This window comes from Xenopus laevis, chromosome 2L, assembly GCF_017654675.1.
Source record: "Xenopus laevis strain J_2021 chromosome 2L, Xenopus_laevis_v10.1, whole genome shotgun sequence".
Taxonomy (NCBI): Eukaryota; Metazoa; Chordata; class Amphibia; order Anura; family Pipidae; genus Xenopus; species Xenopus laevis.
In genome coordinates, this window is record NC_054373.1 from 140361715 (window position 1) to 140385368 (window position 23654).

At 37.4% G+C, this 23654-nt stretch overlaps 1 protein-coding gene across 4 annotated transcripts; it reads left to right on the forward strand.

Moving 5' to 3' along the window:
* The first annotated feature begins 675 nt into the window (after positions 1–675).
* On the forward strand, positions 676–22482 carry LOC108708524 (kidney mitochondrial carrier protein 1). Of its 4 annotated transcripts, none has more exons than XM_018247324.2 (10): positions 676–831; positions 5468–5557; positions 8197–8344; positions 9067–9161; positions 10899–10984; positions 13170–13265; positions 14223–14347; positions 14873–15011; positions 16786–16866; positions 19596–22482. In XM_018247324.2, exons 2-10 carry the CDS (start codon positions 5494–5496, stop codon positions 19635–19637), a joined length of 876 nt encoding a protein of 291 aa, XP_018102813.1. In that variant the 5' UTR covers positions 676–831; positions 5468–5493; the 3' UTR covers positions 19638–22482. The 4 variants fall into 4 exon arrangements, with proteins under 4 accessions (XP_018102813.1, XP_018102814.1, XP_018102817.1 ...); XM_018247325.2 differs by lacking the exon at positions 676–831 and adding an exon at positions 6935–7055 and having other exon boundaries at positions 5462–5557; XM_041582472.1 differs by lacking the exons at positions 676–831; positions 5468–5557 and adding an exon at positions 8590–8808 and having other exon boundaries at positions 8206–8344.
* The last annotated feature ends 1172 nt before the right edge of the window (positions 22483–23654 follow it).

The following is a 23654-nucleotide window of genomic DNA, read 5'->3' on the forward strand; positions in this document are numbered from 1 at the left end:
TTCATCGAAAAATTTAAATAAAAAAGGCATATTTTCACATATATCCTTTCAATTTTTAGACGTTTCACTGCACATATTGTGCTATGTTTGGGCTACTTTTGAAGTGCCTCTTGGCTAGTTTTGGGCTGTTGTTTTAGCTGACTTTGGCTGATTTTGAAAATGAGACCTGGAGACCCTGGCTGGAAGGCTGTCTCATGAAGCACGAGTGTCAGCCTAGCAATGGCCTCCAGCATTTTTTATCACTCAATATTATTGTTTCCCCCTATAAGAGTTCAGCCTCTAGTCCCTGCACCTTTGTGCAAGAAACAATATCCTAGATAAGTGCCTTTAATATCTGTGTCAAAGCAAACACGAGAAGGTTGTATTCAAGCGAGCTCCTCTGATTTCCCAGTCGCCATGTTACACAGGATACAATTTACCCTTAGATCTAGCCTCGAATTTTGCCGCTTTCCCCCCGCTTCTTCTGAGATTGCACTCTCCATTCATTGCCCTGCAGAAGACACTTCGAAACTGGCCAATCTCGAGCCCGCCCCACTGGCATCGCGATAGCTTAGGACAAGCGCTTTTTACAAAATAGGAACCAGCTGGCACCGCCCCCGGCTCTTAATCATTCGTGCTTCTTTTGTTCATGCCCATTTTCCGCCAATCGTATTCTTTCCTTGGCGCCCTGTAGGCGGAGCTGAGCGGGTCAGAGACTGGGCGGTACTTTGTGAGCTATGGGAGGCCAGACAGTAGGAGGGAGTGTCTCAGTGGGTCACCTAGTTCATCGGAGGCACTTCTTCACATCTTTGTTGCCTGAGCTTTCTGTTTAAACTTCTCCCCGTCCCAAAGGTAGGTGCTAGCTTGCTGCTATAGTGCCTGTGAAGTAGGAGAGACAACATGTCGCTTGGTTATTCGTACGCCCCCTTCAACTGGCTGAATAAGTAAGGAGGCAAGTCCCATGCCCTGTCACATGGTGCTCGGGCATCTGTAGGGCTGCTAGTGTAGCAGTGAGCGCACAGTTCCGGAGTGTGCTATAGCGCCGAGTGATCATGTGCTCTACTGTATGCGCTAACGTTAGACAGAGGCGCAATATCCAAGGAGCATTGGGGCCTAGGGAAAGCAACACTAGCGCTTCCTCATAGAGAGGCTGCTGGAGGGCTGCGCTGTGTTACAGTAATAGGATCTCCGCTAGTTATGTATCTCATACCGGAGAGCCGCTCACGGAAGGTGCTGCAGATAGTACTATGATGTACATGTGCCTGCTGCCTCGGACTTGCTGTTATTATTCCTATATGTCACAATTGACAGTTCAAAACGTGCACGTGTATTTGTGTCTGAGGCTGGGGTGTACCATCTCTTTCACAACTGCAAATCCCATAGCAAACACTGTCACACACACCCTCTCCTCACTCACATTCACTCTCCTCACACACACACTAATTTCCTCACACACTCACTCTCCTCACACACCCATTTTTCTCACTCTCCACACACTCACTTCCCACACACACTCACTCCCCTCACACACATTCACTCTCACACTCGCTCCCCTCACACACACTTCTCTTTTGCATTTTTTTTTTAACATTCTTATTGGGCTTTTCCAATTATACGTTTACCTTTATAGTCTGCAATGTTGAGCATAATCATAAACACAAAATCACAGAACATAAAAAAATAAAAATCACAACTGAGAAAGAAAACTGAAAAGAAAAAGTGGTGAATATATAAATCATTGCACAGACATTCTTTCTCCTTAATCAATAAATCTCCCAATTTCCCATAGAGATTTAAGTGTGAGCATAAGTAAAGGTCTCGGGTAGGCATTTTTATATAAACAGTAAACAGATAGATGAGCATCCAGTCTCCAAACCTTTAGAAAGTTATGTTTCTGGAGTAGAAAACTGGTTAGTTTTTGTTCATCATAATTCAATCTACTTTCTGTTTCTCTTTTCTGTATTTCTTTATGCAGTTCATGATATACTAAATGCAGAATAGTGCCATTAAAGCGAGTTTAATTGGACACATTCTCCTGCCTCATTGATTCGCCAGAACAATTGAGATATTTCCAGTCTGTCTCCCAGCCATATAATAAACTCTTTATCTAATCTGCTTGATGTACAGATACTTGTAAAGCGTCACCGGAGGACAATGTGATTGCCTTTCTCTAAAAACAATAGAAATTGTTGTGGGAAGTAGTATAGGCTTGTGGCACACAGTGTTTATGGTCCCTTGGTGTTTTTTGCAAATGTTTAACTGGGAAAGCTCTATTATTGTTTATCATCTAAACTTGAATAATCTGACATTTTCTGCACCTTGTAGCCCCTACTTGCATAAGGCTCTGCTGCAACTCTGTGGGAAAACCTCAGACTCTTTGTAGTGCTGCCTGTTTCCCTGCACAGTGGGGCAATGTATAGTGTTGCACTGTGTATTGTGTAAGGCCCAGACACACTGCTTCTGCCCATGTGATAATCTTTGTATACCCATTCTCATATATTGTCTCCAGAGATAGAATTATCAGTTTATCAGCAGGCAGAATTCTAATGGATGTTTCCATTAACTGCTGTAGCATTGTCTACAATCACCTTAATCTGAAACATACCTATTGGTCCTTCTCTGTCTGCTCTTTGATCTCATTCCCTAACCAGCTACATCTTGTGGCTACAGAAAAGACAATACTGATAATACTGAGAACGGGTGCTTTACGGTGTGGCACACAAGCAGATATAGTCGCCTGTGATAAATCTTCGCTACTGCAGGCAACTAATCTCCCTGAAATGCCTTCCCACCAGCAAGAATATAAATCGCCAGAGGGGTGACATAAGCGTTGCTTTGGTTTTTTGAAGTCACCCGAAGTTGCCTCACAAGGAAACGTAAGAAACCCAAAGCGAAACATATGCAGTCCCACCAGCGATTCACATTCTTGCCGGTGGGAAAGCATTTTGGAGAGATTAGTTGCCGGCAGAAGCGAAGATTTATCGCAGGCGACTAAATGCCACCATCAAGGTATATTCTGGTGTTTTTGTAGCCATGACAAATAGCTGGCTACAAGTAGCACTGTTTGTCGTAGCCCTTAGGTGACCTAAAGTAAGTATATTGACTGGTTAGTGGTCTTTCCAGTATATAACCCTCAGGGCACCCCCTACTACTTACACTGTAGTTTGCCCCTATAGACAGTGGAATGTTTGGTGGCCAGGAATTTAGAGGGCATGACCTACTGGAGCTGCTCTACACGAACAGGCTTTGCAGGCTCAGCTGGGAAAAGCAATGAACTTTTACTCTGGGCTCTTCTAGGGAGGGGTGTGAGTTTGTGCATATTAGTGACAGCTTGTTGTAAGTCTTTCGCTGGATGGATAGCTAAAACTTAGAATTACAGACCTTAAAGGAACAGTAACATCAAAAAATTGAATTGTTTTAAAGTAATATAGTAAAACTGCTGTGTTTGCTTTAGAAACACTACTGTTGTTTATATAAATAAGCTGCTGTGTAGCCATGTGGGCAGCTATTCAAAGGAGAAAAGGCTCAAGTTACACAGCAGATAGATACCATTATGTCCTACAGAGCTTATCTGCTGTTATCCACTATTTTTCCTGTGCCATATAGCTTTTTTTTATAGTTTATATACTGATTACCTTAAAGCATTCATTTTTTGGTGTTACTGTTCCCTTAAGCAGCACCCACGTAATAGTTTTTCCGGCCCCTGTCAATACTAAGCAGTTAAATGAGGCAAGAATGGGCATTTTAAACAGATATGAATCTCGAGCAAATACAAAACAGTACAAAAAAACAAATTGCAAAGTACTTTATCAGCAGTGTTCTTGTTTGTATGGACAAGCTGCTGTTTGCTGGTTAAAAGGAAACACACATGGAGCCACCATCAATCTCACATGTAAAGGGCAACACATTCTGTTTTATAACTAGACTTTAATTTCCTTTGTTTCCCTTAGATAAAAAATGGTAATGTTAGTTTATTGCATGAACAGAAAATTATTTGAGTGTGGAGCTCAAAGTGCCCCCCTTTCAACATCCAGCAGGCCACATACTTAGATTAATAATGGTATTGATCATGTATGCCATAGTGTATGCCACATATATGCGTGTGTCTTTAGAAAAGACGTACATCCTTTAGTCACAGACAATTTTGCTAGAAAAGGGCTTTACATAAATGGATTTTTTTAATCTAAACTTTACTTTTTTTTTGCCAAAACTTGTCTAACTACATGGTAAGAATGCCAAAACTCCCAATTGCCAGCTCGACATGGGCTTGTTCCCATTAACCTTGATGAAGGGCAGCAGCATTCCTCAGAGTTACAACCTTGTAATGCCTGCAGGGCTTTTATCTGCTGAAACAGTGCTCCCTCTACATGTACATTCTTCATTTACTCACAGTTTTTCTTTAAATGAAGAGCCTACAAAAGTTTAAAGATGTGACATCCATAATTATATATAATTGTTTTAAAGGGGTTGTTCACCTTCAAACACAATTTTCAGTTCACTTGTTTTCAGATAGTTCTCCAGAAATAAACACTTTTCCAATTACTTTCTATTATCTGTGACCATATTTTTTTTTTAAATTTCTTTCTTTCTTTTTTTTTCCCACACAAAAAAGAAAAAAAACAAATTAGACAATACACAAAAAAAGGGGGGAAGGGGTACAGAAAATAAATACAGGGGGGGGGGCATTGGGAGGGTGGTGTATTAATCATATATCCCACAGTTCATAACCACTTCAACATTTGTCCCATATTTGTTCTCCAAAAAAAATTTCTTTCTTTATTTTTTTGTGACCATATTTTTAATATTAAAGTGTAGAGTTTCATTTTTCACCTTCTTATATCTTTCTTAAAGGTGTGGTATACCCTTTAGTTACATTTTAGTCTGTTATAGAATGGCCAGTTCAAAGCAACTTTTCAATTAATCATTATTTTTTTTATAGTCTTTCAGTTATTTACCTTCTTCTTCTTCTGACTCTTTCCAGCTTTCAATGCGCTGTAAGGCTACAAATGTATTGTTATTGCTGCTTTGTATTACGCCTCTTTCTATTCATTCCCCTTCCTATTTATATTCCAGCCTCTTATTCAAAGCAGTGCATGGTTGCTAGGGTAATTTGGACCCTAGCAACCAGATTGCCGAAATTGCAAACTGGAAAACTGCTGAATAAAAAGCTAAATAACTCAAAAAACCACAAAACATGAAAACCAATTGCAAATTGTCTCAGAATATTACTCCCTACATCATACGAAAAGTTAGCTCAAAGGTGACCAACCCTTTAAGCATCTCTGAAGGGGTCGGGACTGTCCTAAACTGATACAAAAGTTGATACATTTCTTATCTTTGTCCCTGCTGAGCAGAATCCCTGAGTTTCATTAAAGGCAGCTGTTAGAATTGATACAATCAATCCATAAGATACTTGTGAGAAATGTAACAATTCTATTTGTTAAATTTGTAATCTTTGTATTACTGAACAATCTCTTTTTTCCCACAGGCAAAATAGAGACCTCCAGGGGGAATATGACCGCTCTTAACTGGAAGCCCTTTATATATGGGGGGTTAGCGTCAATCACTGCTGAATGTGGTAAGCCTTTTTTTTAATATTCTGGAATATTATTATTAAAAGGTTTTTAGCTGACGTTCATTCATATTTTGTAAGAGCTGTCTGTTTCACCTGTTGTTTTAAGTAAGCGATTGTATATTAAGCTGATGCCTTTACTGGCAGCAGGGGATTTAATGTAAGTCATATTTTGTCAGATCTCTTAACAGCTGTAAGTTGCATCCAATGCCGTATATGAAGGTAGAGGTAGAAATATTTGTTGGCTATATGGTATGTTAGGCATAGTTGCTGAAATGATAGCAGTGTTGAGGGATCAAATATTTGTAGCTTGGTCAGGATGTATGTTTTCCATTTTTCTATTTTATGTATCATAAAGTCTAATGAGTCCAATTCCAGTTGCAATTCGAGTTGTAAGGAACCTAGTGATTGCAGGGTTAGAGTTGACCCATTTTCACACCGAAAATGATGCCCTGATCGTGCTTGGTATAATAGATTTGTTGAAATGAGCATAAGAAATCTTTTACTACATGTAATATGTTAACTGTTTTGGGGTGACCATACTTTTTAATATTAGCCCAGAATTTAAATTTTTTGGGGTGTTGCCATCTGGTAATTTATTCTATTTATCCCCAACCAGTGGCTTGTGTTCTCAGTGGTCTCAAAGCCGGTGTTTATTTTTGAATTCCTGGCTTGAAGGCACAAACACCATGTGTGATGCCAAACAGAGCCTACAGTAGGCTGCCAGTCCAACTCTTGTAGTGACTCGCAGGTAGAATTGATTGGGGACCCCTGATCTAGTATGACAGCTCTGTAGTACAAATAGATGTGGGGTACCCAAAGCCAGCTTTATCTCTCATACTGCATATTATGTTTGATGGGATTTCCACTTTTTTTGTATCCACAGGTAAATTGCATATTCTTATTGTTTTTAATATTTGTGTTTAAAAGTGCACATTAACTTTTGCCTTGTGGACCCACCAGGGATACTGTAGGATGAGAGAATTAGGCTGGATTCATCCATTTCATTTGATCAACAACAACCATATCCATAGATTTCACACAAGAAGATTTAAATGTGAACAATGAAATGTATGCTGTAAAGTGGTAGTGAAATCAAAAAGTTGAAATATATTATATAAATTTCCTCTAGCAGCTGAAAATACAGTATTAGCAATGGTATAAAACAAGGTGTGTGGAGACAATAGATGACAGTTGGCACTCATTTATCATCAAATAAATAAGAAAATCAGTGAATTAAAGAGATTGATACCTAGGACCCAGTATGTTTGGATTTATCCAAACTTGTAGGCTGTTGTAAAGCCACAGTATCTAACGTAAACCTGAAGTCTTGTTGCTATTCCTTACCCTTTATTGGAAAACCCGTCACCTCTTTCTATACAGATACTTGGGAAGTATGCTGCTTAAGGAAGGCATGATCTTAAAAGGTGAACAATCTCTAAGAAGAGCTGACTTAGGCATCAGGTTTTGCTGTAGCCATAAGCCTTAGGCTTATGTCTCACAGGTAATTATTTGCTACCTATAATTAAATGTCATTGGTCTCTCTGGGGCCATAATAGCGTTTGTCCCCAAGAGGTTGTTAACCAATAGGTCAGGACCAACAATTTGGTCCCCATACTTGTTTTATTGTATCCCCATGATCCTATTAAAATTGCTGCCTACAATTGAAAATAGTATAAAACTGGGTCCTCTGACAAAATGTTAAAGAAACACTGCCTTAGGTAATTGTACATCATATTTTGATATGTTTTCAGCACTTTTTGATTTAACTGACAAATTAAGCCACACAGTGTGGTTACTGTTGCTTCTTGTAGCTAAGTAGAACAGGCTTTGTTTTATTTGTGAACAGTAGCCAAAAATGCCTTTATGGGAACAATAAATCTAGTTCAACCCAGTGATTAATCAGCCCATGTGACATTAGCCTTAGGGCTTTGGCACATGCAGTGTTCTGCCTAATGCAGAATGAGCAGTGATCAGAATGCCTCTGTACAAACCTGATTGCTTCCCGTTGACTTCAGTGTCAGCGTGAATTTACAAATACACAAAAAAATGCTATATACATATAACAAATTATCTAATCTTTATGACACCTATCAGATTAGTAAATTCTTAATAGGGGTCCGCCATACAACGCCAGTGAAAGAAAATGTAATTATAAGACACCTTTCAGTATGCATTCCTTTTTATATTGTTTTAAGAGCCAGACCCAGAGAGCAGAAAGGGACAAACACTGCTTTCATTAGAAATTCAAATTACTTTAAACCACAGAAAGGTTTAATGTATATTATGAAGTTGCTTATAATTGCATTTTCTTTATTATATATATTTTTTGGGGGGTGGAGGACCCTTTATTGTGATTTATTGTAAGCTCTTTTGAGCAGGGGCCCTCTCCATTGTATTTTGTAATCCTTGTTATAGAATCACAATGTTACAGTGCTGTTAAACTATTGTAAGACCCCTATCTGTTATAAGTTAATGTAAAGTGCTGCATAACTTGCTGGCTCTGTATGAATAAGTAATGATAATGATTGTTTTTTAAGTCTATACCTTACACACATTTTGGTAGTATTTCATTCTTTCAAATTAATATTTTTTAAGATTTACAACACGGTTATTTAAACATAGTCTTCATTTTCCATTTTAAGGTACGTTTCCTATAGACTTGACCAAAACACGTCTCCAAGTACAGGGTCAAGCTAATGATGCCAAATATAAGGAAATCCGATACAGGGGGATGATGCATGCAATTGTGAGGATATGGAGGGAAGAAGGCGTCAAAGCACTTTATTCTGGGTAAGCACAAACTACTTATAATTTAGGTAATGTTTTTTATTGCCGTGGCACCTTCTAACCATAAAGTGCTGTAGCCGTACTTGGTAAGCTGCTAATAGGCTTTGCCTCATTTCTGCCTCTCAGACTGTGCTACACCTCATTCAAAATATTCTTCAGATCACACATAAATACTCACAGTAATCTGTCCTACAATATCTGTTATTTTGCTACTACATCTACTGAAGTTTTTTTTTTTTTTAATGCAGGCAAGAACGTTTCACATATATCCACCTCTCAAGGGAAAGCAATTATGTGTGTGTGTGTTTTTACAGCTTGTTGTCACACAACAGACTCCAGCATGTCTCATGTTAGAAGTAATTATAAAACCTGCTATAGTAAATGCACATTAGCAAATGCTGCTCATCTGCCACACCTTTAGCTGGAAGTTCTTCTTTGTAATTGAGCGAGGATGAATTCACTACTAGGTTAGTGCTAATGACTAAGCCGTCTGAGCTGAATATTAGTTTATCGTTAACAAGATAACTTTTCATGGCTGTTGTGAATAAAAATTCTCTATCATGAGTTGCTTTGGCATACTGTATACAGAGTATCACTACTGGCTCTGAGCTGTTGTGAATTGTAAGATCTTTTGTGGGCCTTCTCATTTTCCAGGTTAGCTGTAACATCTATGGCTTTAAGGGAAAAAATGATGTATTGAAAAATAATAAGCCCTTTCTTTCCAGAATAGCACCTGCAATGTTGCGCCAGGCGTCGTATGGCACCATTAAAATTGGCACGTATCAGAGCTTGAAGAGATTGTTTGTCGATTGCCCAGAAGGTTGGTAAATATCTTCCTATTAATCCTGGCAAAAGGCTAGAATTTTGAATGCAACATTTCTGTATTTACAGTTATCTTGTTATGAAGTATTGTGTAAATTGCAGTTAAAGGAGAACTAAACCCTAAAAATCAAAATGCCCAAAAATGCCATATTTTATATAGTGAACTTATTGCACCAGCCTAAAGTTTCAGCTTCTCAATAGCAGCAATGATCCAGGACTTCAAACTTGTCACAGGGGGTCACCATCTTGGAAAGTGTCTGTGACACATGCTCAGTGGGCTCTGAGCAGCTGTTGAGAAGCTAAATTTAGGGATTGTCACAAATTATCCATCAGAAAATTAGGTTTGTCTGTAATATAAGCTGATGCTACAAGGCTGATTATTAAAATCTAATTGCTAATTGCACTGGTTTCTGTGCTGCCATGTAGTAATTATCTGTATTAATTACTAATCAGCCTTATATTGTGACATTTCTATTCTATGTGTACTGTAAATTGTGAGTGGGTCCCTAAGCTCAGTAAGTGACAGCAGCACAGAGCATGTGCAGTGAATCAGCAGAAAAGAAGATGGGGAGCTACTGGGGCATCTTTGGGGAGACAGATCTTTACTGCTAAAGGGCTGTGGTTGCCTTGGGCTGGTACAGAAGCACAAAACATCATGTACAACATTTCTACCTACTTCTTTAGTTAAATTTTACTTCTCCTTTAAAGAAATGGGAAATATGTAGTTCATAATACACTTATTTAAATGTATGCAGTAAATACAGTATTAAATCATTTTATAGTAAACTAATATTTTAAAAATACAAGTTATAAGCAGCAGTAGATCTAGATAATAGAGCTTTCCCAGTATTTTGAGTTTACAGTGTTGCAGTAATACAAAAACCATTCACATTAAGGGATTGATTCCTGAAATGCGTAAGGCGTACGACTTTTGCAGGATACTGCAATAAACCTGCTTTGTTTTTACCAGAGTGCCGTCCTTTCTTTGGTTTGGTTCATTATTAGTGATGGGCGAATTTGCGCCGTTTCGCCGAAAAATTTGCGAAACGGCAAAAAATTTGCGAAACGGCGCCGACGTCTCGTTTTTGGCGGCGGCGCCCATTTTTCGGAAAAATTTTTTTTTGACGCTGGCGAATTTTTACCGCTAATTTTCGCGGGCGTTTCGCGAATTTATTCGCTCGGCGCGAATCGCGCAAATTCGCCGCGAATTTGCGACTGGCGAATAAATTCGCCCATCACTATTCATTATCCAGAAAGCCCCGAATTACGGAGCTGTCTCCCATTGACACCATTTTATCCAATTAATAGAACTTTTAAAAATGATTTCCTTTTTCTCTGTAATAATAAGAGTACCTTGTACTTGATCCAAGATAGGATATAATTAATCCTTATTGGAAGCACAACAAGCCTATTGGGATTTTTAAATGTTTACATGATTTTCTAGTAGACTTGGTATGAAGATCAAAATTATGAAAAGATCCGTTTTCAGGAAAGCCTCAGGTCCCGAGCATTCTGGATAACAGGTCCTGTACCTGTACAGAAATTATGATTATAATGGAGTCTGTGGGAGATGGCCTTCTTGTAATTCAGAGCTTTCTGGATAATGTGTTTCCAGATTACTGATCTCTTACCTGTATATTGCTGTGATGTAGTATTCTGTGATGGGAAACCCTATTTTATTATACAGCATCTCTAAATGAGAATGTTTTGATTATATTGTTTATTTTCTTTACAGATGAAACGTTAGTCCTCAATGCATTCTGTGGAGTATTGTCAGGGGTGGTGTCTTCCTGTATTGCCAATCCTACTGATGTTTTAAAGGTACCATACAAATTGTGCTTCTTCTTGCATTTCATGCAATAAAGATAAGCTCTTTTCTCAGTGACTAAAGGAGAACTATAAGTTCTGAATATAAAATTAATAAGTGACGTATTATATATTATAAAATAAGTGATGTGTTTAGAGGGATAGTTTTCCTTTCACATCCTAGCCAGCTATGGTTGCTGTTAGGGATGCACCAAATCCAGGATTCGGTTCGGAATTCAGCCTTCTTTAGCAGGATTCAGCCATATCCATGTGCCTGGCCAAAACAAACCCTTCAAATGATGTGACTTTTCATCACACATTCAAGGAAGTAAAAAAAAATGTTTTTCTCTATCATTAATTTGCATATGTAAATTAGGATTGGGTTCAGCATTCAGACAAATCTTCATGAAGAATTTAGCCAAATCCCAAAATAGTGGATTTGGTACATCTAAACCAGGGTCCCCCAACAATTTTTAATTGCCAGTCACAATTAAATGGAAACTTGTTGGGGAGCCATACTGGTTCCTGGGGGTTGTCCATAAATAATTGGCTAATTAGTATTCCCATGAGGACTACTGGTCTGCAGAAGGCTCTGCTTGGCAGTACAATAGGTCTTCATGTCTCCAAGCCAGAAAGTAAAAAATAGCTTTTGGGGCACCTGGAGTAAAGGAGATTATGAGAGACATGTTGTTTTCAAGCCATGGGTATCACTGCTTTATAGAATTAAGTATTTGAAAGAAATCTAATTGTCCATATGGCCTGGGATCCAGCTGCAGTTCAGGCACAGACCAGTGTGCAATAATCCTACAAAAGGCAGCTGTGATCTGTGCCAAAAGGGGAGTTACTACATACTGACTTACTAAGGCTTCCAGATTTTTGCACATACCACAATGCCTATTTTCTTGTTTCAATGTTTAAAAAATGTAAATAAAATGTAACTGTCATTAACATTTGCAAATATCTTGTTTTTAACACACCAATATATAGTTATAAATGCGGCTGAAGTGTGGGGAGAATAACAATCCATGTGTTCCTAATTGCACAAGAGAGGCTGACGTAATGTCCTAGGTGGCATAGGAACACCATGCACGTAACATTTTGTGTGAGAACAGAACACGTGATCAGTGCTCAGAACAGCAGCAGGGTGGCAGGCAGCCTGACAGACAGAACATTCTTTCCTGTACTCTAAAAATAACGTCTTGGTTAATCCCTGAACCTTTAGTTATATGGATGTGTTGAGTATATTTGTCACACTAAATATAACGATGACTAAAGTTACCTGACCTACTGCAGATATTGTTTAGGAGGGAATCCCTATAAGATCAAGTAGATAATTTTTCAGGCTCATGTCACAATTTGACCCTGAGAGAAGTGACACAATATGAGACCTTTGCTAGATGAAATGTCTTACTGACCTGCTCCTTGTTTATTCAGCCTGTACAGCCACTCTGACCCTCCATTATTTACGGCAAGATATTGAAATGTGATTTCATTTTTGCAGATTTTATTATCACTGCCTGTCTGGTGGGGGACTTAACAGTAGTGATTTTAAAACAAAATAGTATTTATGTTACACATAAGTAGTTTTGCTGTGGGATTTTACAATTCTTGGATTTGCTGCTCTCATGCTGTCTCCATTCAGAGTTGAATTGATACCGGCAGCTGTAATTCAGCTTGCCTGGCATCTAGTTTCATTTCTCTTCTCTATATAGTTAGCAGCTATTATTAAACCCCTATTAAAGGACAGTTAATAATATAGCCCACGCAGTGGCACATTTGCCATATATCTGTAACAACAAATATGTAAAAAAGTTGTCCCCTAGATAAGTACAGCAGTGCCTCCCCCTTATTTTTAGTCAGCTTGGCATATGTCTGAAGACGGAGCTGACTAAAACTCCAGTGGGCTACGGTGGCCCAGACAGGACTAATTTGTATTCACTGCTATAGAACTTTTATATCTTTGGACTTGTTATGGACATTTAATCCCCCTTTAAATAGGGCTTTGTCTGATACTTTGATTCTGTTATCTTCATTTACATATACAGTTGTAGCACATCTTTCCACAAAGAAATAAATGTCACTTAACTTTTCTTAGTACCGAATATGGGAAAATAAAGTAGGTATTTTGTTTAAAAGGAAACATTTTAATATGTGGTTTTATTTACACTTCTGATCATTTGCTTTGTTTCCCAACTTAAAGATAAGAATGCAGGCTCAAGGCAATGTAATGCAAGGAGGAATGATTGTAAACTTCATCAATATTTACCAGCAAGAGGGGACCAGAGGACTATGGAAGGCAAGTTCTGTATCTGTTGACTGTCCAGAGGGTTTCCCTTGCAAGTTGATACGTTGTTGACTGTTCATGCCTATCTATGATAAGCCATGAATAAAATAACTGGCTGGAATTCACCACACTTTGTTATGAGCAAATATTACTTGCTGCACTGTTCAACAAAAGTATATTGTTGGTTTTATGTATTTTTGAGCAGCAGTGGAAACTGGCAGCTACTGTTGCTGGGAGAAAACTATTTGCAGTATTAGAGTCATTAACTCACAAGCTCTCACTCATCTGGTAGCAGCACTGTATAGTAGTTTGGTTAGAGAGATTCTGATTTTGTTTTGTACAAAATGTATTCAGCACCTGTAACCTCTTTAAAGGAGAAGGAAAGGTGTTTTTAGTTGGGGGTGCCAAAAGTTAGGCACCCCAAGGGGTTGTATCTACTTACCTGACACCCTGGGCCGGTACTCCAGGGGTTCTTCCAGCGAATCAGCTTAATGCTTTTTCTTTCTTCAAATTTCCCGGGGCAGACGCATGTGCGGTAGAAAGAAATAGCCAGCTTTCTAATAAAAGTTCGGCTCTTCCATCTACTGCGCATGCGCAGCCTCGAGAAGAAAGAAGAAGCCAGAACACCATCGCTCCATGCAGTTTTCTGCTGATAGGAGCACCGGCCCGGGGTGTGAGGTAAGTATATAAAATCACTTGGGGTGCCTAAGTTTTGGCACCCCCAAGTAGAAAGTGTCATTCCTTCTCCTTTAAAGAGCCACAGCCTTAAAGGCAATTGCAATGGAATAGATGGGACATTTATTGCTAACTTCATATAGTCCTTTACATTGCAGACTTTTTTACATGCAGGATAACCAGAACACATTGTTGGATATGCTATAGCCTTTTATTATTTGCAGATACTGTATATGTCTGACTCTCATCTCTTGTGAAAGCACCTTTTTAAAAATAAATTTATTTTTTTTGCAGGGGGTGTCTCTCACTGCCCAGAGAGCAGCTATTGTGGTTGGTGTGGAATTACCTGTGTATGATATCACCAAGAAGCATCTGATACTTTCAGGACTAATGGGAGACACAGTCTACACTCACTTTTTGTAAGTAGTGTGGAAATTCGGATACCTTTCATGAATAAAATTGTTTTGATTACTTGTGCCTCAGGGAAGTATTCATCACTTTTACTTACATTTCACCCACCTATATTTCTCTTGTAAGTAGTGTCATATTATGTCTTTATATTTGATTCTGTGCCTGCCTTTGACCTGTTTTCATACGTAGAATCTCTGTGCAAGTCAAGCTTCTTATGAATGAGAGACATTGCCACACTGCGAGCAGTGTACTTCCTTATTGGCCAAATTTCAAATTACAGATTAGAAAGCACTTCCTCCTTCAACACTCCTCATGTGCTGCCTTGTTTCATCTGGCTGCTGTTAGATGACATTTTAAAATCCCATTATGTAAGATGCTAGTTTTGCAACCACTATAGCTGAAATTCTGTCCTATATTTTAAATTGATCAGGTGTAAAGTTTTGTTTGTTCCCTTAAATGTGTCCTGCTTTTACTGGTTTAACGCTCTGTACTTTGTAACAGACGTAATCATTGTGACATCTGCTTTTGTTTAGATCCAGCTTTACATGTGGATTGGCTGGAGCTCTGGCATCAAATCCTGTTGATGTTGTGAGAACTAGAATGATGAACCAAAGGTCAATACGTGATGCGTCAAATTCAAGTTACAAAGGTACTCTGGATTGCTTATTGCAGGTACGTATATGCACAAGAACTAACCTCACAGAAACCACTTTTTTTCCAAACATTATGCAGGTAATAATTTGCACACAGTTTTCAAGCAGACATATTAAACTTTGTTTTTTTAAATGGCTTTTGTTGCTTGCTTCCCTTATCCCACTGCTGTGTTTGTGGGGACAAAAAAGCAAGAGTGCTGCTTTATATTCCTTTAAATTCAACAGAACTGAATGAAAGGAGAATGAAAAACATTTATATTGGTTAGTCCCTCTGGAGAGGCCTTCTTCTATTTCCTGACCTACATGGCCATGGACCCCTCGTCCTTCCCAGAGATCTAGAGTTAGAAGCGTCCCGGTTTGGGAAGGAGGCCTCTCCACACTGAGTAAATTTTACATAAATGCATTTAACATTTAAAGGGAAAATTTGAAAATAAGCCTCATCTCATAGAAATAAGAATATAAATATGAATTCAAAATCTTGTACTGTTTCTGAAATTATCAAGTTATTTTACACTAACTTTCTTTAATCAGTCTTTCTTCATGCAGAAGGCAGAGTCAGATTTTGATGGACAGTTAGGTCATTGGTATGTGATCCCTTGGCCTAGACAACACTAACTGTCTTTTGAAATAACTTACTCCTACTCAAACCTGCATGTAGAAAGATAGATTGCTGGGAGAGCAATTTCATTGAGAACAATAATTTGATTATTTCAGAAATATCACAGTTTGTTGGTACATAAGATAATTCCCTTTAAAGGGTATATAACTTTTAGATTATTCTATGCTTAAACAATATATAGTCTTACTCCCATATGTAATAAAAGGCACTACATGCGCATAGGAGCAGTAACTAATCACAACCAATTAATAGTGTGCTTTTAAACAGGTGACCAGTAAATGCTGCCTGCTGATTGGTTGCTATGGGTTACTGCTCCTGGGCAAACTTATTGCCTTTTATTGCATAACTCCCTTTGTCACTTTGTCACCAAGGCAGTGGGCCAAAACATCGTCTTAACTCATGCAGTATGCTTACTTAACCTCCCATGGTCTAGTCTGAGAATTATTTTATTACTTTTTTATTCTTTTTAAAGTGATACTGACACATTCCTATAAAAATAGGAACGTGTCGGTATCCGTGAAAAGAAGCTGCACGTGAAATATAATCAGCTAAAAGCTCCCCAAGTAGTAACGGTGACCCTCCGTCACCATTAAATCATCTTGCTGAGTTGTTTCAGTCATGGTGGGCACATTAAGCCATGCAAGCTGGTTTACTGATATTCATAAATGCATTTTTCATATTGAAGAAGCTTGTTTTTTATGTTTAGTTGCCCTTTAACGGATATTGATTCAGCTATATTGATTTAGCTGTATTTGAATTAAAGTGTACAAATTGCAGAGCACTGAACCTGCCTGTTTGTTAGGTTACTGTTTTTATATTTGCTATACTCACTAGAGTCATATTGTCAAATGATCCAGCTACCATCTTTTTTCAGCGCTGTTCATTACAATTTTTTATGTGGAAAAAGGTTAATTTGCCCCTTCTAAAACTTCATTTGAAAGTTGGCATTCTGCAACTCGTTTTTACCCATGGTTATTGGAGGGGAGTTGAATATAGGGTACAGTTTGCTTTATATCCTTCCGCTCATTCCTACCTAATTCCCACTTATCTACAGTTCATGTAATTTCTGTATTTCAGGGGAGACTGAATGTTGTGGGGTTGGCTTTAGGTAAAGCAGAGTTAGACTTGTGCATTTCTATTCTATGCTTATTATTCTTGGTTTTTTTTCCCGCAGACATGGAAGAATGAAGGATTTTTTGCATTATATAAGGGATTTTGGCCTAACTGGTTGAGACTGGGTCCTTGGAACATCATTGTATCCTTTTCAAAGTTCAGCAACAGGTTGACCAGAAAAAGTAAATGTATTACATAGATACTTTGAGTAAGCTAAATGTTAAAACTAGTATTGGCTGACACCAAACATGATATTCAGCTCCTTTGGACTGGCTGACAGATCTTTTGTGAGTAGAGTTCTTGTTTCCAGAGGGTATTTATTGGACACAGTTTTTCAATGAAAGGTTCAAAATAGTCACCTGTTTCCTAGTTTAAAATGTGACACACTAGAAACAAGAGATAATTGCATTATCTTTAATTGTTCAGTGCAAAACATCTGAAGTCCTTACTGATCAGATTTGCCATCATTGTATGTAGCTTCACTTATGTAGATCTAGGGAAGTGGGTCTGCAGAAAATGTCCTCTGCAGATCTGATCAAGGATGTCCCAGCTGTACTGTACTGTAAAAAAAAAAATACAAAATAAGTTTATATCAATTCATTTTATGGGTTTAGATCCCCTTACTGCATACTTTAAATTAATAAACTCAAATATACACAGTTAATTTTGTTTGAAAAAAGAAAAGAAAAAAACGCCCATCAAGTTCAACCCTTCCAAATGACCCTATCTATCTGTCTGCCTATGTGTCTGTCTATCTATTTATCATCCAAGGTAGAACCCTCATAAGACAATGAATAGTTATAGTTATGCCTAGGTGCAGGCTAAAAAAGAAAATATATGTGTGTGTGGGATCAAACGGCACTCACCATTCAAAAATGTTCTCGCCGGGTGCTGATCAATAAATCAATAAAAGTTCAAAGAAAGCACTCACGGCATTGACCATCGGATGAGAGCTGAAACGCGTTGATGCACCATGCACGAATTAATACACTTTGAAAGACATCCGATGGTCAATGCCGTGAGTGCTTTCTTTGAATATATATATATATATATTCTCAAACAAAGATCCGCACTCACAGGACTTAAGATAAAAAACTTCACTTTTAGGGGCAGATTTATCAAAGGTCTAGGTGAATTTTTGAATGAAAAAAAATTCAAATTTCGAGCTATTTTTTGTCTACTTCGGAATAGTCCAAATTCGATTTGAATTTGAAAAAAAAATTGAATATCGAAATTTATCATGTACTGTCTCTTTAAAAATTCGACTTCGACCATTCGCCATCTAAAACCTGCCAAATTACTGTTTTAGGCTATGGGGGACCTCCTAGAACCTATATGGAGTCAGTTGGAAGTTTAGTTTTTTATTTTGGGAAAAACTTCTAATCGAATTCGATCGAATGCGATATTCCTTCGATTTGTACGATTCGAATTGGGCCAATATGGACCTATTTGAAAGAAAACTGACCTATTCCACCAAAAAAAACTTAGACTTAATTTTGGTTGGTATTTTTGAATTCGAATTTCAAAGTTTTTTTCAATTCGAATAGGGCCCTTGATAGATATGCCCCTTAAATTAGAGCAAAAAGGCTGACGTTTATTTTGCACCCAGGCACATTAAAGACTTTATTGAGAGTGCCGGAGATACTATGGAATATATATATATATATATATATATATATATATATATATATATATATATATATATATATATATATATATATATATATATATAATATATATATATATATATATATGTAATATTTATGTGTATATGTAACCAAAAGCAATTGTAATTTTAAATGAATGTTTACAGAAGAAAACAGGAAATAAACGGCTGGTTATTTGTTTTAAGATACAGATATGGGACCTGTTATCCAGAATGCTCAGGACCTGTTGTTTTCGGATATCTGTGATTTGGCTCTTCATGCCTTAAGTCTACTATAAAATCATATAAACATTAAATAAACCCAACAGGCTGGTTTTGCTTCCAATGAGGATTAATTATATCTTAGTTTGGATCAAGTAAAAGGTACTGTTTTATTATTACAGAGAAAAAAAGAAAGCATTTTTTAAAATTTGGATAAAATGCAGTCTATGGAAGACGGCCTTTCCCATAAATGTATCCTATTTATGAGGCAGCATTTTATAAGTCAGAATATGATCAATAGAAACAAATCTGCCCCTTACCGAACATTTGCCCATCTATAACATACTGACAGTTCATTTAAAGGTGAACTTCATTAATTAGGCATAACTGACCTGACTACAAGTGGAGTTTTTATTTAAAAATACTTAATCCCCCCCAGATTGATATAGCAGTAGGTCAGGCTTACTCTCCCTTTGTTTTGTTTTTTTTAAATCTTGAGCTTGAATCTGACTTCCAAAGTGCCCCATAGCAGAAAGGTGAAAAGGCGACGGCAGCTTGGATTCCTCTGTGTGCTGAACTGGAAGTCCACTTCACACAGATGAGCTTTTTTCAGCATCTGCAGACACTGAAAAAAGCTTAGGTGCTTCAGGTCAACAGTGTGAAGCGGACTTCCAGTTCAGCACACAGAGGAATCCAAGCTGCCGTTGCCTTTTCGCCTTTATGTTATGTGGCACTTTGGAAGTCAGATTCAAGCTCAAGATTTAAAAAAAAAAAAGAAAAACAAAAGAGAGTAAGCCTTACCTATTACCATAGCAGTTTAGGGGGAATGAAATGTTAACCTAATTTGGTATTACTGGTCCTTTAAGTGAATTTGCCTTCTGTACCATGTGGTATCATGGAAAAAAATTGGGAATTGCCTTATGATCTACAGGGAATCAAAACGACCTCTTTTTAGATAAACTGTTACCACTGTTCTTTATTGATTCCTTAATCTTAAATTGCAGTTCTTTATAACATATGAACAGCTGAAGAAACTGAACTTGTGATGTCGGGAGATTCCATTCTGAATAATTTTGAAAGTTCAAAATCCTCCTATGTTTGGCTACTGGACTTCTGCACTATGACTTGAAATGTTCATTACAGTACTGTGTGTTAAGACAATGTTACTCTTGCTGAAAGCCTGAATGTTAAATGTCAGGCTTGCCCAATGACCCTGATTTATTGTTTTTAGGAATGTCACATTGATTTTGAGAAATGCATCCATAGAGGACACCCTCGAATACAAGTTAAAAAGCGTTACTACTAGTGGGACTCCCACCTACAGAGGGAAGTGAAAGAAAACGTTTTAATTGTCTATATTTATCCATGAAAATGTCATTTTACACAGCAAGTTGGGCAGTCCTCTGTAATTGGTGTATTTTGGGGGGAAAATGAGTTAAGATTTATGTTAAGATAAATCTATGGCTTTTGACTTGTTGGGTATCTGTTACATCCTCTGAAAATGTGTCTTAAGGTTTGATATATGATCTGTTACACCTTCCCTCCAGAAAAATAAGAATTAAGCAATTTTAGCAATTTTTTTGTATATGAAGATTAATCTAATTTCAGAACCAAAATTATATATTTATATAGAAAACCCATATATGAGCTTGAGACATACTGTACTCTTTTCTTGGCCCACTGGAAGGCGTGTGTTGCACACTTACAGATTAACATACTTTAATAATGAGTGAAGCAATTTTTTTATTTTGTTTGGATTTTGTATGAAAACTGACTAAATAATACAATTATGTGTGCAATAATCGTGAGCTTCTCTCAGAATTTTTTTTTTATATTTTTTAAACAGTCAGAGACACGGTACCTCCAAAATACCTAGAGTGTCCATGCCCTTACTGTTAAGCTCATGGACACCCTATACAAGTATTTAATGCAAGGCTTTATAGATTTTTTTTTTTTTTTTTTTAATGCAATGGAAATCATAATTCCACCAAAGCTAGAATGCTACTGACAGAAGTACTTTTAAGTCACCTTTTTTTTTATAGTACATTCCACATACTGCTGATGTACACTTATTTATTGAAAAATGCCATTGCTAATGAAATGCTCTAATGCATAGATTTTATGTTTATGTGGTTTATGTGCACATGACACTTTTGCGTTTTTCTGCCACTTTTCTTAGAAACTTGAGCAGTTCGATCTGTGCTTTCTTGCCTGTGGAATTTATTTGTAGTGTTTAGTTCAACTCTGTAATGCTGGAGGTTCTCCAACTTGCCCGTTTCATATTTTGTATGCAGTGACATGTGACTGGATACGGAAATTGCTTATATCACTTTGTTTTTTAAGCAACATGAGTTAAGTTACAGCACTGCCACAATACAGTAATGGTTACATCGTTTTTAATTTTAAGTGGGATTTTTTTTTTTAAGTATTCAACACTCAAAATTATTTGAAGTGTACTTCGTAACTTTATCAGTATGAACAGTGGTCCATATTCTAGAAATCAGTCCTAATTTACAAGCATAATTCAACTGGTCATAGCTTGCAGGTGTAGGGATGTATATGCATAAGCATATTGAAGACGTGCAAAAAGATTCAGGTTTAGCCAGAATTATACAGTTAACTGGATTTCATGCAGCTTAGCTATGTTCCTTATTTTATATTTTAACGGGCAGCAACAAAACTGGCATAATTGTGATTTCAAGGCTGTAATGTTGGGCTTACACAAGAAGATCTGCTCATTTTGAGAGGTTGCCAAAGCAGCAGATGCTTGCTTCTATTTAGCCAGCCACGCAATGGGCCAAATCAAATTGTTTGACCCGCATTATGTGGTCCTATGCAGACCTGTCAAAAGCTGATGTAGGCTTCACCTTATAGGATTTTCTGATCTGCCAGAAATGTTGGCAGGCTCCAAATACGAGCCAATAAGCTGCCGTCTTGATCTGGGAAATCCAAATCGGCAGCTTGTGTCGGCCCATTCACAGCCAGCTTTACTGCATGGAACAATAAATAAAAACAGATGCAATTGCATCCCTTCAGAAAAACAGATCTATTGTTCACTGTAAGTGAAGGCTTTACTCATATCTGGGCTATGAAACTCTACATTTAGGTGTCTATTCTTCAAGAACCACTCATAATAAGTCCATTGTGTCATGCTACAGATATATGTAAATAGCAGTATTTGGATATAATATGGATATAATAGCTGTTGACAAGCTCAGCTTGTTACTTGCATACAGGGGGTGATACAGTGGCAGTAGTAAGGAAAAGTTAAAAGTACACTAAATACAGTATTTTGGCAGCTCTAGGAGAGTGGCAGAACATATGAGGAGACGCACTGATCATTACAAGTGAAGGGTGTCCATCAGGCTTTTTTTTTTTAAATGCTACCAATGGGTTTCAGTACAGTTTGGGGGCTATTTATTAAAGTCCAAATGGGAAAAAACTGAAGTTTTTTTTACTATAAAATTTGAATTTTTAGTGGGAAAAAACACGATTTTTTCAAGATTAATTATACCCTGAGGATGCAAAAAGTCAGTATCCCAAAATACTCCTTCTTCAACCTGTTGAGGACCTGTAGAAGTCAGTGGCAGAGGTCCTATTTGCAATTTGCAATTTTTTATTTAAAATATCAGAAAAATTTGGATTTTGATAAATAACCCCATTAACCAACTGACTGTGGAAGCTTATTTCCAAACTTCATTTCATCCCCAGAGTCCTTGTGCCTAAAAAATACTTTGAAAGCTGTGTAGATACTTGTATTATAGTTATTACTAGTTTCTGTATTTATTGTTCATTTTAAGACGTAGCCATTAGTTTTCTATGAAGTGTTATGTTGAGCTTGCTTGTATTCTATGTGCTTTGAGAGGCTGCTAATAAAATACAGAATGTAAATCATGTCTGTTATTTTTTTTCCGCAAATCATTTGAAAATAATATGGGAAACCATCCATATCATGAAAAAAATGTTTCTTTATTTTTTCTCAGAGCTGTATACATATTTACTAATTTATTGGTGAATTTCCTCACTTACAATTTTTTCTCTGGCTGCAACACACTCATGCAATTCTTCCTTAGAGCACCACTGTAGTCAAAATGCAATGTGTGCCACAGACAATTCTGATGACAATTCTGCTAATCCTAGTTAGTGGTCCATAACTGCCTCCGCCAACATTATGTGTGCCACCGGCAAAGCCTTTACAAAATGCTCAAAAAGAAAATATTGGTCATGGCCCAAATATCCGTACCTTCTCACCAATAAAAATACATTTGAATACTTGCTTTACAGTTTATAAGATACTGATGGCCATGACTTACAGAAGAAACAAAATGTTTTGTGCATTCCAGAATCAACTTTGTCGGGAAGGTCAGGGTTAGTAACTTAGGGCACTGCTAAATATCTTCCCTACAGAGAAACAGTCAAATTACTAAGTGGATAAAGGACTAAAGCATAAACCAAAAGCTATGTAGACATGTCTCCAACAATTATTCCCCAGTTGTTTAGGTTGACATAGGATACCTGCATTACATGTATTCAGTTCAGTTGTATCAGACCATTCAGGCAAGACTGAAATCTCTTTCACTGTCCAGATCCAATGGACCAGATATCCCACCCATATCTCGCTGACTGGCTAAAGAGGGAGTTGCTGCATAACATTCACCAACCTGCTTAGATATTAGTGATAATGTTATTTTGCTACCCCAGTAGTTTTCCACATAGTGGGTCACTTGTCAATAAGAACATCTTTGTAAATTTGAATAACATGGATTTATTCACAGACTTCTTTGTTCACTTTGATATGCTTATATCTATATTAAACCTGCCTAACAGCTTGTTGATCCAGAGGAAGGAAAAATACCCCTTCTGAAGAATCGTTAATTTGCATCAGACCATAAAAGGTAATTCCTGCTTTTCTAATTTTGTCAGTGGAGAGTTGCACTTGTTGAACTAATTGTTATTTTCAAGACTTTTGCTTCAGTTCTGTAAGGCATGTGGCTTTTTCAATCACTTTAACCAGAGGAAGAAAACGCTAAAAACTATGAATTCAGAATACATCTTATGATCTT

Bases quoted from the DNA above. Each gene is read 5' to 3' on its own strand.
- LOC108708524 (XM_018247324.2), top strand. From the start codon at position 5,494: ATGACCGCTCTTAACTGGAAGCCCTTTATATATGGGGGGTTAGCGTCA. The intron at 10,985-13,169 runs GTACCATACAAA...CCCAACTTAAAG, and splicing joins ATCCTACTGATGTTTTAAAG to ATAAGAATGCAGGCTCAAGG. The intron at 13,266-14,222 runs GCAAGTTCTGTA...TTTTTTTTGCAG, and splicing joins GGACCAGAGGACTATGGAAG to GGGGTGTCTCTCACTGCCCA.